This window comes from Danio rerio, chromosome 5, assembly GCF_049306965.1.
Source record: "Danio rerio strain Tuebingen ecotype United States chromosome 5, GRCz12tu, whole genome shotgun sequence".
NCBI lineage: Eukaryota > Metazoa > Chordata > Actinopteri > Cypriniformes > Danionidae > Danio > Danio rerio.
In genome coordinates this window covers 38,678,811-38,697,456 of record NC_133180.1, presented here as the reverse complement: position 1 = coordinate 38,697,456, position 18,646 = coordinate 38,678,811, and the positions used below count along the sequence as shown (strand labels likewise).

Sequence of the window (18,646 nt, the reverse complement as noted above, 5' to 3'; positions counted from 1 at the left end):
GGAGTTATCCTGCCTTGTATCAGCAGTTCAGGCTGGTGGTGGGGGTGTAATGGTGTGGGGGATATTTTCTTGGGACACCACAGCCTACCTGAGTATTGTTGCTGACCATGTCCAACCCTTTATGACCACAGTGTACCCATCTTATGATGGCCACAAGAGCGAATCATCACAGACTGGTTTCTTGACCATGACAACAAGTTCAATGTACTCAAGTGGCCTCCACAGTCACCAGAACTCAATCCAATAGGGCACCTTTTGAATATGGTGGAATGGGAGATTTGCATCATGGATGTGCAGCTGACAAATCTGCAGCAAGTGCGTAATGCTATTATGTCAATATGGATCATAATCTCTGTGGAATATTTCTAGTACCTTGTTGAATCTATGCCATGAAGGATTAAGGCAGTTCTGAAGGCAAAAGAGTGTAGAACCAGGTACTAGCAAGGTGTACCTAATAAGGTGGCCGGTGAGCGTATAATCCAATAGATAAAAAAATATGAAATCGTAACTTCTTACAGTATTTTTTTAAAGATAACGTTATTGGCAGTTTTGACTATAGTTTCTGACCTTGAGTGTTGTTAACAACGTGCTTGAGTCAGTGTGACAGACTGAATATTTATTAGTTCGACTGAAGCCAAGTTTGGAATGCTTTTGTATAAAACTTGGGAGCTTGTTTAGGAATCGTGAACAGAGATTTATTTCATTTAAAGGCCATTTTTATACAGTATCAAATGAAGTGGCAAAAAGTGACTGGAGTTTCTGACTGTACCCAGAACAGCCTGTTCAAAGTTGGACTTAAAGTATTCTATTAGCCACTTTAATTGTTCAGTCAGACGGCCAAATTTGATTGCTTAAATTCTTAATGACCAAACAAGCAATGACCTTACATTGTACATCTTAGCTATGTCCAATTTTGCATATATTAGCACTAATGTGTCATTTTTTGTAGCAATTGAGGCAGTAGTCTGTTCTTAATTAAAAGGTTACCAACTTGGTAATAAAAATGGATAAGAATAAAAATGGATAAGAATATACGTATTTCATGCACACAACTGTCATAACTTTAATTACGCACTGGAAGACAACTTAAAGTTACAACAATATAGTGCATATAATAATTGGTTTCATAGTGTGTTGTTTGGGACACAGCTCTAGACTGTTGACTTTTAGCATTAACTATGATCCAGATTAACGTTTTATGTCACTCTAAACTGATAAACAAGTGACCGTTCTCCTGTACTAACCTTGCCTGTCTGACTACTCTCAAATTCAAATAAATCTGCATTTGGATCCTTAACTCTGTTGCCACTCAATCATTAAACCAGCAAATAGTTCTTAAACTGAAGCTCTTCTGAAGAACTGAATACCACTGATAATGCACACAAAGTAAAGTAAAGAACTTTATTGTCATTGTAGTTGTACAACGAAATTTGTTTGGTAACTCACAGAGACCAGCAGCAACATAAAAAGAGAGAAAAACAAACAATAGACATAATACTAAAATATAAGAGGCAAGATAAAGTATACTAAATGTAATAAGTCACATAAAAACCAACAATAGACATAATACTAAAAATATAAGATGTAAGATAAAAATATACTAAATGTAATAGTCACAGTATTTACATTATGGCAAATGAGTGCAAACATGAATATCCATAAAGTGTCTTTGTGCATTAGCAGCAGAACATCAGAAAGGTAGGGAGTGAGGGAGGGGGGGGTGATTGTTAATGTGTACAGAGAGGAGGCGTGGCACAGGCTACAGCTCTGGGGAAGAAGCTGCTCTTTAGCCTGTTTGTGCGAGTCTTAATTGCTTTATATCTTTTCCCTGATGGGAGTAGTGCAAAAAAGTGCAAAAAAATACAGTGCAAAAAATAGTGCAAAAAATACAATGCTGATATATAGTATATATTTGGTATATATGAAAAAAAGGCTGCACTAGATGATAATGACAGATTTCAATCTGCTGGAGTTTAAGCCTGCAGGGTTAAAAGTGTGTTCAGTATAAACTGCTGCAAAGATAAATGTCAGCATTGCTCAAATAGCTCTAGGGCTTTCGAGCAGATTTTCCTTAAACAAAGAATTATCTACAGCAGTTACAGGATGTTTTGAAAACCCTATCAACATCACAAATACAGACTTCATATATGCAGAGATTACAAGCTATCCATATGAAGGAACTTTTTGATCACATACAAAGAGCTGAGGGGTGTCAGTGATTTGATTATTTAAATGAGATTAAAAAAAACTACATCAAGCAATGATAAATACACTTCTTAAGACACCACAGACCACAATCTTTAAGCTTACACTACATGCATTCTGTGTTCATGCTGGGATGAGGTCTAAAAGTTCAGCATATCTCAGGATCATTTTTGCCCTTCTGTTTATCTCAGGCCCTGTTTAGACACAGACTCATCTCAAGTTTAGTTGTACAAAAAAAGGATAGAGGGATCTGCAAGTTCATGATCTCATGGCCCCGTAGAGTCAGCCTGTTTGCACCTGATTTTAACACCAATCCCGAGTGATTCAAGCACAAGTGGTCAGCTGAGACACATCACTTTTTACACCTGGTGTTTACAGCTAAAATGTGTCTCGTGTGACCACTTTTCTCCAAATTAAATTTTGTACTCAGAGTAAAGCTCTCTTTGTTAAAAATGTCAATTTTATCAGACAAATAGACTAATTAACCTGAAGGTCATTCTTTATTGATGTGGTTTATTATATGTGTTATTTGTCATATAATTAGATGTTTAAACTGTCTAGTGTTTTTTTTTTTTAGTTTTGAATAGTAAATAATAATTTGAAGTTGAATAAAAAATAAAAGATTTGGCTATAAAAGCAATGTTATGGTTCACCATTAAGAGTAATCTATTTTACTCCTTTTTCAAGATTTAAGAGAAGTCTTTTTCTGTTTCCAGAATGTGTGGAAGTTTCAGCTCAAAACACTAATCAGATTATTTATTATACCTTTTAGAATAATGAATTTTCTGCTCTGAACACATTGTAGCTGTTTTTGTTGCTATGCCTTTAATGCTAGTTCTCCCTGCCCACTGATCCCACGTGCCTGTCAGAGTGTGCCTCAATTTCCGCATTGGCTGCATCAGATAAACAGCACAGTGACAGACATGAAGCAAGCAGATCTCACATAACATTTGTGAGAAATACTACGGTAAGAACTTTCCCAACGACAATTTAATGTATTTGTTGTAGAGTTAATTCAAGCCTTTCTGCAACGATGAGTCACACATAATGTTGTTACAAAGTTCTTGCACACACACACACACAGCGAGAACACAAACACAGACAGCGCATTAATTTAACTTTCCACTGTTTTTGTATGGCTAATGTGACAGGATACACATTAATGTCCACTGCTGTATGGATATCCGTTATGTTGAAGTACAAAATAAACCTTATTCAACGTCCACAAACCGAGATTGAAGCGTCCTCTTTTATAATTGTAATGACACGTGGCTGTGGTGATAAAGATGGTAAAATTGCTGTAATTCATTATAAACATGCACTGTTTTCAAAACGTTTTAAACTTGTAAACTCATTCTTGATCACATTTGATGATGATTGATGATCACAGCGAGCTCAACAGATCTTTTAATCCCAGTCGCTTTGCGCACTTCCTGTCTTGTTGATTTGATTATATGCGTTACTATGGATACATGTTTCAAACAGCTTTCAAAACCTGTTTTTAATCATAAGTGCCCTTTAAAGAGATTTCTCTTCAGTGAAAATGAAAATCTTTTTTTCCACTAATAGTTGATTAAAATTCATATCAACTTTAGTTGTTACATGAATGAATATATTTTACTCCAGATCGCCATTGTAAATCTGTATGCATGTAATCATCTGCATCAAAGCGCTTAACACATTGGAGGGAATCTCCTTATCCACCTGAATGACACGACGGCAGCCATATTGCGGCAGACCGCACACCACCTACCATCTGATTGGTAAAGAGGAGACAGAGTAATGAAGCCAATTATGATATGGGGATGGTTGGGAAACCATGATGGACAGAGGCGAGTGGGCAAATTTGGCCAGGTTGCCAGGAATAAACTCCTTTTTCGAAGAACATCATGGGATTTTTAATGGTGACCGAGAGTCAAAACCTTGGTTTAACATCTTATCCGAAAGACGGCGCTCACAGAGCAGTATAGAGTCCCCATTAGTATGTTGGAGCGTCAATACCCACACAGACCGCAGGTTGAGCGCCCCCTGCTGGTCTCACTAACACCACTTCTGCCAGCAACCTAGCTTTCCCATGTGGTCTCCCATCCAGTTACTGACCAAGCGCAGCCATGTTTGGCTTCAGTGGGCGACCATGTGAGAGTTGCAGAGAGCTAGCCGCCGGCTAGCTCTTTTTGGATGTGAAGGAAAGCCAATCTTGTTCAGCCATAGTTAATTAAACCCTTTTAAACATAAGATTTAAATACTTCAGCTGATTCCCCTAAAAGTTTCATTAAGGCAAGTCACTTCACTTGGCGGCCATCTTTAAAATGCCTATCTGGCAGTATACTTGGGCATTCTATTTGAATAGGGAAACATCGAATTTTCCAAAACTACTTGCCAAGCTTTCGGTTACATTACATATTACGAATTGCCAATAAAATAAAACAACGACTGTGTATTTAGTCTCATTTCTAAATGTTTGCGTCACACAAAATCTGCAGAAACTTACGTCTGCTCCGAGCCCTCCCTCAGAGAGTTGTCATTCTATAGTGATTGCTCATTGGCTTCTGTAATAGAAGGCGGGCTTTATTCGCCATTTAGCGATCGCTAATTGGCTCCTGTACAAGAATGCGGGGCTCCAATCGCCATCAGGACAGTTACACTTTTCCCCATTCAAAAGTATACGAGTGACATGTCTTGTGTGTTCTATGATCTTTGTTCCCCTTCGTGAGTTATTTAAAAAGCATAATTTTTATATTTCCATCGCAACACTTCTGGTTTTTGACATGCCACAGCTCTATGCACTGCTGTGGAGAGACCAGAGTTGCTGGATTTACAACAAATCATTTCATTAGCTTACAATAAATTACATACATTAAAGTAATCACAAATGTTTAGTTCTGCTTGTTTTGCCTTGCGGAAGGGCAGATTTGAATTTAGCAGCTGATCAATGATGCGCTGAATGTTCTAATCCAATGCTATCTCACTCCAGTTCATAAAATTTAGATTTAGTGGCTAATTTGTAAGAATTCATATGATCTCATTTGTCAATTTAGTATGATTTGCTTATCTTCCAATGATGGTTTGGTGCCATGCGTGACGCTTCCATTTAAAAAGCATACATTTTTTATGAATTCGGACGAATTAGCCACTAAACTGACAAAATGTAAAATAGTCACATTTCCATCAGGCTGACTAAACTCAATGGTGTAATCCTTCACTCCAGGAACCCACCTAGACTGATCACACTGCTGTTGCTGCCCTGTATTAAATGACAGTGATTTCACAAGATGTGGTCAGTTGCTAAGTGGAAGGTGGCGCACTTGTGACCTGTTCATTCAGAAGATAACACATTCAGTTTTTTTTTTTTTTTTTTTAAAGAGAGAGAGAGAGAGAGAGACTTGAAAAGCTGCAACTGTGTTTTAAAAGTATTATAAATTAAAGACTTTTTGGAGAAAAGATGGATGCAGATCTACTCTATAGATACTCAAGATAAAATAAGATTGAGCAAAGCATGATACAGTACATCTGCTTTAACACTCATAAAACAAGAAAACCAAGCCACCAGGACCTTAACAAAGATAAGAAACAGAAGCAACAGCAACAGAAATTACACCTCAGACTAAGAGTCATTGGAAAATTTTGCACAGCAGTACCGAAGTCACATACAGTGCTCAGCATAGTTGAGTACATCCCATTTTGAAAATGAATATTTGTTTCCATTACTCAGTCAATATGTATTTTGGTGCGTTTAAACAAAATAGATTTATTAAACATATATATTTACTAAAATAATATTAGTCACTAAACATATTTAGAAATTGAAAGAGAATACAAATTAATTCAAGCAAAATATTGAAAAAAAATTACAACCTACAAAATTTCAACTAAATTTTTCTTTTTTTTTTTTTGCTTTTCTTGATTTTTACTCTTTTTTTAAATTTGTATTGAATATTTTTTATATCAATTAAATGTGGGTGTACTAGTTTTTTTTTAACCGCTATCATACGTTATTTTGTTAGATTAGCTCCAGATTTGGCTTTAGTACTGACTGATCTAATGTATATGCACAAATATAATATTGTATAGCTTCCTATTGATGAATTTAAAAGATAGATTAGTGAAGGATGTACTTATATATGCCGAGCAGCACTGTATAACACTGTTTAGGAAACAAAGATTGACTGATTGAGAAAATGCTCTTTTGCTGTTTTTCTAGGTGCATTAGGGGTTAACATTTACACTACCAATGCAATGTTGAATGACTCAAACTATAAGGATCTGTCTTACACACTGCTAATCAAAAACCGAGAAGTTTGATTGCTCTGCATTGTATTTCAAAAGCAGTAGCGTTGCTAACCCATTCCTACAGCTGAGAATGTGGGTACTGTATCCCTGAGGGTGGTGTAGCACAGCTTTGCTGTATAATCTGGCGCTGAGCCGTTTCTCTTGGCTTTTAAGTTTATAAGTCTCTAGCTCTTCCTTATAAGGGCTGTTCTTTGCTCTGCAGTTCATATGAATGATCTCAAGCTAGGACACTTAGATAGGCAGACTGGCCTCAAGAATTAGATCTGTCACCAGCTCTACGCATGACATGCTGTGCATAAATGAGCAGTAAAACAGCAACAAAACCTCTGTACTCACTCAAACAATCAGAAGAACTTGTGTAACCCACCACGTAACCAAAAACACAAACGCGGGACGTTGGTTTTCACCTTTACAAAACTAAAGCGTCACAATTTAAATGCAGAAATGCAGACGTACATGACACACCCACATAGACAGATGTAATTAAAACAAGAAGTCTTACCCTGCGGCGGTACTTCATCCTTCTTTCCTTTTTCCTCTCGCTCTCTCTTTCTCTCTCTCGAGGGGAATCCCTCGCTCCTGTTCTGCACTAATAATCTTAAGGGTGTGTCTGACGAGTCTGTATGTGCATCTTTTCACATGCACACTACAAAGTTTTCTATCTGGTCACCTTTTGAAGCACACGTACATCCATATTTAAACATGCTCACGGTCCACTCCTGCACACTAATACAGCTCTTCCCCTCTCTCTCTCTCTGTATTCCTTCTCTTCTCTGTTGCTCTAGAAGTCCACACAGAGAAAAATTTGATGACAATCTCCCACACCCAAAGCCCCACCCACTGGTGATTAATCAAAGACCACTTTAAAACGTCACAAATAAAACACTTCTTTCTTTCTTTCTTTCTCCCTTCTCTGTTATCATGCGTTCATGTTTTACATTCAAAGTCTCTTTCAGACTCTCCCTTTTTTTCCTATCTTCAGAGAATCTCTCAGAGTTTCTGTTTCCACCAGCTGCCATCCTTCTCTTTCCCTCTGCACACAGAAAAACAACAGGGCTGAGTCATCCTACTACAAGTAAGGAAAAAAAAAAAAGGGTTGCATGTTTTAGCTTTTGCAGACTTGAGTGATAAAGGAGCAAATAAACAGTGAAAGACAGCCAGGAAAAATGGTCTAATCTCCTGAACACTGACACTACATGCAAACATGACTGCAGGCTACTAAAATGGCCAAAACATACGTCACATGATTCGAGCCCAAAACATTTTTTCCTCCTCTCTCTCACTCCCTCTTCAGTCCCTCCCTTTTTTTCCCTCACACTGCACGCAGGCACATTTGTATCAAATGATCAGCAAATAGCTGTCAGATGAATAAACGCCGTTCTCCAGCAAAAGCCTATTTGATCCCTTTTCTTAGCTTTTTTCTTTTTCTCTATTTAAATGACAAACAGATGATGTGAACAACACTAAACAATGAAGACTTTTGAAAAGCTAGTCTTTTACAATGGCTACAATACTTTGGGCACACAGTTCTGTTTACAGCTGCACTGTGACATTTCAGTTAGCAGCAGTTTGGCTAGAAGCAGAGATTATCGATTGTGTTTTTAAAATGTTTGTTATTTAATTTCATTACAGCGCTTCTCTCAATAGTGATCATGGAGAAGGCTGAGAGCAGAAAGAGAAAACCCTAGAATAGGACAGGGGTGATTAAAAAACTTTTTGAGTAGGGAAGAGAAATTAACGTACTTCCCTCTTAACCGTGTTTAGTGTGCTGCAGGATGCAAAACTTAAAATATTTTTTTTGAGAAAATCTTGCTTTCTTTGTTTCCTCATCTTTTCTAATGACAGTGGAGAGCTGTTGAGTGGCACTCTCACAAGATAAGAGGGGCACTGCTGCTGTAGCCCATCTGCTGCTGTAGCCCATCCATCTCAAGGTTCGACATGTTGTGCGTTCAAAGATGCTTTTCTGCATAGGTTGTTTAACCTGTTGTCTAACAGGTTGTTTAATTCAATTCAATTCATCTTTATATCTATAGCGCTTTTACAATGTAAATTGTGTCAAACCAGCTTCACATAGAAGATTGTAGTGAACTGAAACAGCGTAGTTCAGTTTTCAGAGTTTAAGTTCAGTTCAGTGTGGTTTAATATTCGCTGCTGAGAGTCAAACACTGAAGAGCAATCCATCGATGCGCAGATCTTCAAGTCCCGAACCATGCAAGCAAGTGGTTATCAGGTGTACCTAATAAAGTGTATATTATATACACACATCTTTGATTCCCAGTGCCTTATAATTGAGCCATGCGAACATTCAGTAAAGCAGAAACAATGCAAAATAAGGAATAAAAAACATGGTTTAAGGATCACATATTCTTTTCTCTTGGCTGTATTCTAAAAGAAAAAGAAAATACGTCTGATTTTTTTGTGCTAAATTTTGATGTCTGTCTACATTTATTCAAACCACAACTGGAAACAGTTGGCCTGTGTAGAGGAGACCTGATGTATGATATCATTAATCATATTTATAGCTCTTGTGGCAGGCAGAGAGAGAGAGAGAGAGAGAGACGGGAAGATGAGATTTTAATCAATCCAGCGTGTCACTTACAGTACAATACAGATGCAATGGGCGTACACTTTCATAATCTCCTATTCAAATTTAAACACCATCTACTCATGGACAGCAATGAGCTGTTCCTGCATATTGCCAGCTGAAGGGTCGGATGAATTATTCATGGCATCAGACATAGCGGACCCAGAGCAATGATGGACATGGTAACCATGGAAGCAGACAACAAACACGCATAAACACACCCACACACATCTAGTACATAATTAATCCGGTGATGAACACATGATAAAAACAAACTCATGCCAACCCCCTACAGGCTCAAAATCCTCTCAAACTCGCACATAAACAAACAGTTTGTGTGCTGAAGGTTCACCACAGTTTGTTTTTTGCCCCCTCTCATCTTCAACAATAGGTCTTTCACTTATGAGTAAACATGCGTGTATAAGAGTACACATGCACAAACATCCTGTACTGACCAAGTGGCACACATAAAACACACTGAAAGCATCTCTGAGCAGATCTGGCATCTGTATGTTCACTAAATTTGTGAATAGGTTTAAGAGGGTAAAATACACACTTAACAAAATGCTAGCTAAGCTTGGGGCCTGTCAACATTTTAACTAACCACAAGACCACACAGAAGAAATGATGTAAGGGAGTGCAATGTTCTGTGACTTTAAGCTGATTTTTTTAAAAGCATTACACTTTCTGGAGGATGTTTATGCTCCTTTATTTTATAAGTTACAAATATGTTGGTCCTCTTGCTATATCCAAAGATACATGCTGAAGTTGTTTTGGCCTAAATTTTAATAAAACATTGAGAAATACAGAAGGCATGATGGCTCAGTGGTTAGCACTGTCGCCTCACAGCAAAAAGATCACTGGTTCGAGCATCAGCAGGGTCAGTTGGTTTTCTGCGGGTGCTACGGTTTCCCCCACAGTCCAAACACATGCGCTATAGGTGAATAGGAGAAACTAAATTGGCCATAGTGTATGAGTGTGAATAAGTGTGTATGGGTGTTTCCCAGTACTGGGTTGCAGCTGTAAGGGCATCTGCAGCGAAAAAACATATGCTTGATAAGTTGGCGGTTCGTTCTGCTGTGTGACCCCTGATTATTAAAGGGACTAAGCAAAAGGAAATTGAATGTATGACAAAGCCCATTTAAAGGGATAGTTCACTCAAAAATCGTTTACTCTCCCTTCACTTGTTACACCCCAGTTAACTAGAACAATGTTAAATTTATTCTTGATTTTTGATTAGAATAAAATTCTACAAATGCTTAATGGAGCCAACTGCACCCCACCCTGTTGCAAACGCAGACTGTTATCGTTTTAGATTTGGGAATAAAGACGTGATCCTTGATCATTTCGTAGTCCCGACTGGAACAGAGACACTCTGAAGCAAGAGTTGCAAAAGTGCTACATTCCATTAAAGAGCGCTGCGAAACATGCTTTCTCTAATAATGAAAACGAGCAGGATTAAAGAGTCATTACTCCACCCTAAAACTGAAAATCACCTGATAATTTACTCACCCTCAATGCATCACAGGTGTATATGAAATTCTCCTTTTGGCTGAATCCATCTGGAGTTATATGAATAAATTAACTTTGATCTTCTAAGGTTTAAAACATTTGTCAGCAAATGTTACATTTCTTCGGTTTTCAGAAGTTCAGAAGTATGAAACGTGCCTCACATTGCTCTAGGGATGCTCTAAGTCGGATATTTTTAACTTTCTTTACAAAAAAATGAGCCGTTTTTGCCATTTTTGACCATTCCCTGCCGAAATATCCAGCTTAAACCAGCCTAGGCTGGTTGGCTGGTTTTAGCTGGTTGACCAGCCTGGTTTTAGAGGGATTTTGGCCATTTCTAGGCTGGTTTCCAGCCATTTCCAGCCTGGTCTTAGCTGGTCAGGCTGGAAAATGACCAGCCAAATCCAGCTAAAACCAGCTTGACCAGCCTGGTTTAAGCTGGACATAGCTGGTTTTGGCTGGACTCCCAGCTTGGCTAGGCTGGTCAAGCTGGTTTTAGCTGGTCATCTCCCAGCCTGACCAGCTAAGACCAGGTTGGAAATGGCTGGAAACCAGCCTGGAAGTGGCCAAAACCCCTCTAAAACCAGCCTGGTTAACCAGCTAAAACCAGCCAACCAGCCTAGGCTGGTTTAAGCTGGATTTTTCAGCAGGGTTGTACTTTAACGAACTTCTCCTATGGATTTTTTTCAGATTAATACCAAAATTGGGTATTGTCATCTAAAGGGCTTGGCAATGTTAAATTGCAAAGAGCTAGAGTTTGCGTCAAATTCCGTGTTCGTGGCGGCCTTACAATTTTTGATGCTTCACCACAAAACAGGAAGTTGTTATAACTCAGGCATGCATTGTGCAATCTGCCTCAACGTCCACATGCTTGATAAGAGTCCTGACCTGAAAATGTTTACTTATATAATATCAAGTTACAGTTACAGCGCTACAGGAAACAGTTGTAGCTGGCAACAGGAAACAACATGTTTTATAAAGTAACAAACTCCTACAAATTATATTAGATCAAATCAGTGTTTCAGTAGTTTAATCTAAAGGACTTTGTGGTGGTAAATTGTGAAGATCTAGAGTTTTCGCCAAGGGCGTGTCTGTTGACTGAAAAAATTCAGTGTATCGCCATAGAGGAGAAAGTTCTTAAAATTCAATGTCTGATCTGCCTGAAAATTTCCAGGTCAGATGAGATTCTTCTCCTAAAAGACATCTACCTGCCAATATTGAGTCACCGTTATAGCGCCACCTGCTGACAGAAGGAAGTTTGCCATAAATCTAGGATTTTCTCAGGTTTTTATATATAGTTAAATTCAGAATTAATAGTCCCCCTAAATTATTATCCCCCTGTTAATTTTTTCCCCAAATTTCTGTTTAACGGAGAGTAGATTTTTTTTAACACATTTCTAAACATAATAGTTTTATTAACTCATTTCTAATAACTTTTCCATGATGACAGTAAATACTATTTTGCTAGATATTTTTCAAGACACTTCTATACAGCTTAAAGTGACATTTAAAGGCTTAACTAGGTTAAAGGTTAACTAGGCAGGTTAGGGTAATTAGGCAAGTCATTGTATAATGATGGTTTGTTCTGTAGACTATAGAAAAATATATACCTTAAAGGGGCTAATAATTTTGTCCATAAAATGGATTTGAAAAAATTAGAAACTGCTATTACTCTAGCCAAAATAAAACAAATAAGACTTTTTACAGAAGAAAAAATATTATCAGACAAACTGTGAACATTTCCTTGCTCTGTTAAACATCATTTGGGAAATATTTTAAAAAGAAGAAAAAAATCAGAGGGGGGGGGGGGGGGGGGGGCTAATAATTCTGACTTCAACTGTATATCAGCTTAAATTATCATTGTCTACTGTTCTCTGTCATCCTAAGGCGACAGAGTGGCGGTGAGCTTGGGTGCGAGGTCCCTTTAAACGCTGCTTGCAGCTTTAATGTTCCAGTAAGTCTACGATTTATCTCCAATCTCTATATAGTCTAAAATGCATGATACTTAACCATCCACGCTCAATGGGCATGTGCATATTCTGCTGGCATCCATGCTTGCCATCTACCGCTTGTTTAATGGTCATATAAAAAAGGCTTGATGAGTCAGGGAATTATAAGCATTAGTCCAGAAGACAAATCAGAGAGTATTTGGGTAAATGCAACAACAGCATTTCCAAACACAGACAGTCTTGAGTTTCAAAAAGTTCCATTTTCCCTGGTAGAAGGAGTGAATACCAGGTGAAAACAAAACTTATGCATTATATAAAAAAATGCATTAGTGTATACAGCACGTAAATCATGAGTTAATTTTAACTTTGGGGTGAACTAAACCTTTAACACTACCATCACCTACTATATTCTAATGCAAGGGTTCCCAAAGTTTTTAGCACGACCCCCAAAATGCCAGTGACTCACCACTCTCCTCTGGTTATAAATATACAAACACTGTATACAAGTTTTGTAAATTACACATAATTTAACTGTAATATGAACTGTATTTTACTATAGGACAGTTATGCAGCATGTTACTATATTTTAAAGTTACACTGTGAAAATTACTGTATATATTTCAGTAAAGATATACAAAAAAATCTATAAATACACATACAGCAGGATAAAAGGTGCTGTAAATGTAAATACAGTAAATTACTTTTATTTTGGAGACCACCATTAAGATCATCCTCCCCGTTTAGTCATGACATGTATTTATTTTTCTTATATAAGACCCCCCACCTCTCTTTATCTCTCTCTCTCTCTCTCATGAAGTAGAGCTCTACTTTTGTTATTAGGCAAACAGCTGCTCTGGAGTTGTCACCAATTTAGCACTGGAGTGAACTTGCTCAACAACTGTGCAATTCCTTGCATCACATTGAGAAGATTTCAAACAGTCAGAATTAATCCTGTTTTATGTTTCACTTGGGGAAACATACAAGATGAGAGCTCACTTTCAGAGATGCTTTCAGTGGTTAATGGGATAGAAGTCATAAAACATCTGGTAAATGGCACACGCAACTGCCATACCTACCGTTTCCATTGTCCCCATCCGTCAAGCTATCGAGTAATTTGAGAACAAATCAAAGCTGATGTTAATTGAAACATCATTAGCTCTGATGGAAATAGAAACAAGACAGAAACCAGATAAAGAAGAAGACACATATAATGTAATCATATAGTGTAATGTAATAGTGTAATATATATACATATAGTGTAATGTAATCACTGAAGCTCAGTTTGGGCAACAAACAACAAAGGAACAGAGGTCAAATTTTCAAACTCACTGAGATGTAACTTTTTTTACAGACATTTAGTTACCTTTAATGACCTAATTTCATGCATGGCAGTTCAATATTTAAAAAAAAAACTTTTTTAATGATTTATTGATTGTTTTATTGGAAATACATTGATGGCTTTGTTTCTGATGCCTTGCTGGTAAAACTGTTATCAAAAATGTTTGCAATACGATGTTATGTAATATTTAAACAAATTAATGATTGGAATATCAATCCCTAAAAAAATTTTAAAATGCCTTAAAGGGATAGTTAAAAATGAAAATGTACTCATCATTTACTGACTCAAGTATTTTGAACACTTTATGAGTTTTCCTTATTCAGTTTAACACAAAAGAAGGTATTTGGAAACCAGTAACCATTGACATTTTTTATTAGGTGGCCTTAACTACTATGTACTTGCTTCAAAAATTAAATACAGTTACTTTCTGTATTCATAATGTATTGCAGAACACTTCTGCTGGGTTAAAGGACGGTCAACAGTGTAATTACACATTTAATTACAGAAACTATTTACAGATGTGATTACATGCAGGTATTTAAACAATAATAAGCCCAATGTGAAAACATGTATTTACATAATAATTACATTGTAACAAATGATTCATTTCAGTGTTAGCGCATAATAGTTAAGGCCCCTCAAAATAAAGTGGGACCGGAAACACAAATATAATAGAAGTCAATGGCTACCAGTTTCCAACATTTTTCTAAATATCTTTTGTAGTCAAAAAAAAAAAAATATCTCAAACACGCGTGCGTTTTCAAAAACCATTGTTGGCCAACTAAGGTCGCAAATTTTGTCGTTAAAAACACAGTTCGTTTATTTGGTGTTTCCCAAATCAATTGTCTAACAAACATTCGCAAATGCAGTAGTTAGGAAATATAGTTCCGGGCTGTGTTCTATTCCCAGTTACCCCCTCTATGCCCTATTCATTTAAAACATTCTAACATTTAAACTTGGAATTATAAAAAAAAAGCATCTTAAAAGCATTAAAGTCATCTCTCTTAGGTGTAAAATGTTTTCAAATTGTAAAAGTAGACTTTTCAAATAAATAAATACTTAAATAAATAAACAATAACCTATAATAATAATCATCATTATCATCAACATCATTAATATTAATAATATTATTATTAAAGTATAATTAGTTTCATTTCCTAATAAATAATAAATATTAAATTTCATTTCTTAATAAATAGCCTCATTATTTATTTATTTAAATGATTTATAAATGATATTAGAATATCTCTTTTGTAAGGGATTTTATATTTTAGAATAGAACATATAATGTTCTCAATAATATTTTTAATGGAAACACAGGCCCTATATGTGCTATTTACACATATTTCAATTAATACGGAAAGCGAGTGCATGTTTTTACCAAAACTAATATTGTTTTTTTTAAATACATGTGCGTGTAAAACAATAAAATTTGCACAAAGAACTTGTGGTGGGGTTCTGCTCTGAAGAAGTTGTTACTCCACCTCGTTTAGAGCATCATTATGGACGTTTTACGTTATAACTAATGAACAAACAATAGATCTGCGATAGAGAAACTCCTGGTTTTGGGAAACACTCGTCACCACATCGTTCTTTTCCCAAATGATGCATCCTAATGATAGTTCAACCGCGAGTTCTGTCGTTGTTTGGGAAACGCACCCCAGGTTTGTGACAAATGAGGAGTGGCTAAAAGATGACATAACTATTATTTTTGAGTGAACTATCCCTTTAAGTTATGAAATACAAATATATCACAAATACAGTACAAATATAACTGATATTCTTTTTTCTTTTTACATAGCCTTGTTAACAATAACAGTAAATTGATTGGATTTGTAATAAAATGTAGGCCCACAGCCAGCCTATGGAAAGGGGTGGCTCTTTTTTCTGAAAAAGTGGAGCTTTTTGCAGTTATTCTCCTCAATTTCTATTAAATTATGAGGTTCAAATACTGCATTTTAGTAACATATTAAGCAGTAATATTTGCTGGACTAGCTTGTCGAATGGTGATCATAACCACACGTTTCAAAGCAACAAAAATATTTCCTACAATTGTGTCAATGTACTTACCATACTATTTTACCACAAAGTGTTTATTCAGAAAGGTGATTTTAAACTGTAAGTTATTACAATTGTATAAATAATGTTGAGATTAGAATTTTACATAAAAAATTAATAAAGTAGCATGAAAAAAGGTATATTTTTAAAATCCAAATTTATTATTATGCAACATTAAAATTATTTTAGAAATTTGTTCAAACTAAAAAATATTAAAAATTAGCTTGTAGGTAAATAACACACTGGTCAGCTCATTTCCTCAGTCAGAATTTGTAAATTTGAACAATTAAACATTTAATTGGTCTTAAAGCCTTCTTCTGTGAGTTATTTTTACAATTTATGATGGCATACTGTCAAACAAGGGACAAATGAGTTTAGGGGCCATATTCTGGACTTTGTCAGTGGGGGGTGGGTCTTTCGAACCACCCCAACCCCCTGGCTACGGGCCTGATATATATAATTTTTTCATTTATGAGGAAATAAATCGTTGTGTAATTAATACCTCACAAAAGTTTAGAGGTTGCATTAAATTAATTCAGTAGATACATGTCCTAAAATACGCCAAAACGGCGGCAACGGATGGATGCCATTCGTCAAATGAAGGAAGCATGCAAAACATAAGTATCAACGATAAGCTGGAAAGAATGCAAGACGCCTTTAAGAGTCATTTGTCTTACCTGTAAGTTTTCTGATCCAATTTCAAAGGCACAACAGGCTCCAGTCCAGCTAAAGGTCAGGCTGTCGCTGTGCAGAGGCGCGCGCTCCGCTTCACTGATGCTTCACGGGCATCGCATGTCATTCCTGCACACACACTCACACACACGCACAGGTGTAGACAGCAGAGCCCACCTGTGGCGCGAGCACACTCACCGAACACAAGGAGGAGAACAGCAGAAACAAATGACTCTGGTAATGAGCAATTGAAGAACACGAGTAGTAGGATGCTGTGGGCGGGTGCGTTGTGGAGTTCCTGTGCCGCAGATGAGTTCTTTAAACAATGGGAAAATGCCGAGGGTCGCACACACCCCGCAACATTTAACTGCTTTTTCAGATGCTTTCCCATTTTCAGTCCAGCCCCTGTGGCGCCTACAATGTCCAAAGAAATCAAACGTTTCCTTTGAGTTAAGGATGCAATAGTTTAGAATCATTTACAGATATTTTTTACTAATACTACTGTCAGACTCAGAATTAATTTTATAGTATTGTTTTAGTAGTAATACTACAGTAAAGGCCGAACTACGAAACTACCATCTTCTATTAGGATGCAAGTGGTGCGAGCAGCAACGGTGTGGCGCCCTCTGTTGTCTTTAACTGAATTATACAGAATAGCGTTTCACTGTAGGCTAAAATGGGATAGAAGCAGGGCCGTGCACAGAGGGGTGGCCCGGTGGCTAGAGCCACTGCTCCTCTGTCCTGATTGGCTGAGGTGCCCCTCTCAGCAGGCACTTGCTCGATATACGCATATTAATCATTCTAAAATAAATAAATAAATACATAAAGGTAGGTTGAATTTGTGTAATCTGAAACATATTATGCAATTTTGACTTCAGCTCTCTTTTTCAATGTCTAACTAATTAGAACAACATACTAGCATTTTCTGAAGTCCCTAGGATGTTTTCTAACCACTTAAGACAGCATAATGCACACATTATACCAAAAAGAGCCATGCCACACCTATTAGTATTTTTGTGTCAAAAAAAAATCTGCCTGAGTTTGATAATCTGAAATAAAAACATTTAATAATTTAAAACATTTTAACACTTTAATACAAATTTTGTTACTTGAATAGTTCACAAACATAATTTGACAACAATTGGGAACATTGTCTTATTTATGACTTTATGTTCTGTATTTAGGTTTATGTTCTCAACATTAATCTAGTCAGAGTCCTATGCCACGGATCTTGTCATTCTTGTCACCTTCCCATACCCCCTCCCCCTTCTGTGAAAGCCCACAATTAAGTCATGTGATTTCACGCACATTAGGTCAATGCTAAATTTATAATAAAAGTTCTGTTGATTACCCAATGTCCCAGATTACCCAAATTCACTCTAGTGTGTCAAAATCTTTCTTGTAATGTTGTAATGTTAGTAGCATATATTGTTTGGTTATTTGAAATACCATTTCATTCTTAATTCACTGTTGTAGATATTTTTTAATAAAAAAAGAGAAAATCACATTTAAATGTGTCCAATTTCTATTCAATGCACATTTATTCATTTTCACCAATTACCCTAAAAGTTTAGCGTTGTATAAAAAGCTTTTGAGAAATAAAACCATTTTAAGTTATAATTCTTATTTTATAATGTTACATCTCACCCTGGTAGAAATCATAGGGCTCTATTTTAACGGTCCATGCGCAAAGAGCAGGGCGCAATCGCTTTCAGGGCATGTCAGAATACACTTTTGCTATTTTAAGGACGGAAAAATCCACTTTGCGCATGATCTAAAAGGGTTGAGCTTATTTTCTTAATAATTTATAGGTGTGTTTTGAGAATAAAACAATCAGATTCTCATCTCCCATTCGCTTTAAGAGCCAGTTGCGTCGCGCCATGAGCACATTTGCTATTTACATGATGTATAAGTGTAAGAGGAAAAACTGAGCATTTCACTAGCAAGAAAACAGTTAAACAGAGCATCTGCAGCACAAGAATGAGAGATAAGGCCTCTTATTATCTACTTTCACTTTCGCTCTCGTGGATAGGAAAACCT

The 18,646-nt window shown here is 36.7% G+C and overlaps 1 protein-coding gene across 3 annotated transcripts in view; it reads right to left on the bottom strand.

Annotated features, from left to right (window-relative positions):
• Positions 1-16,982, bottom strand: part of myo1ca (myosin Ic, paralog a) — a 40,563-nt gene extending 23,581 nt beyond the window's left edge. The window contains exons 1-2 of one of the 3 annotated variants that reach the window (XM_073950815.1): positions 16,612-16,865; positions 13,614-13,639 (exon numbers count right to left, since the gene is read on the bottom strand). In XM_073950815.1, coding sequence (XP_073806916.1) covers positions 13,614-13,631 — 18 coding nt within the window. In that variant the 5' untranslated portion in view covers positions 13,632-13,639; positions 16,612-16,865. 3 annotated transcript variants of the gene reach the window in all.
• Between the last annotated feature and the right edge of the window lie 1,664 nt (positions 16,983-18,646).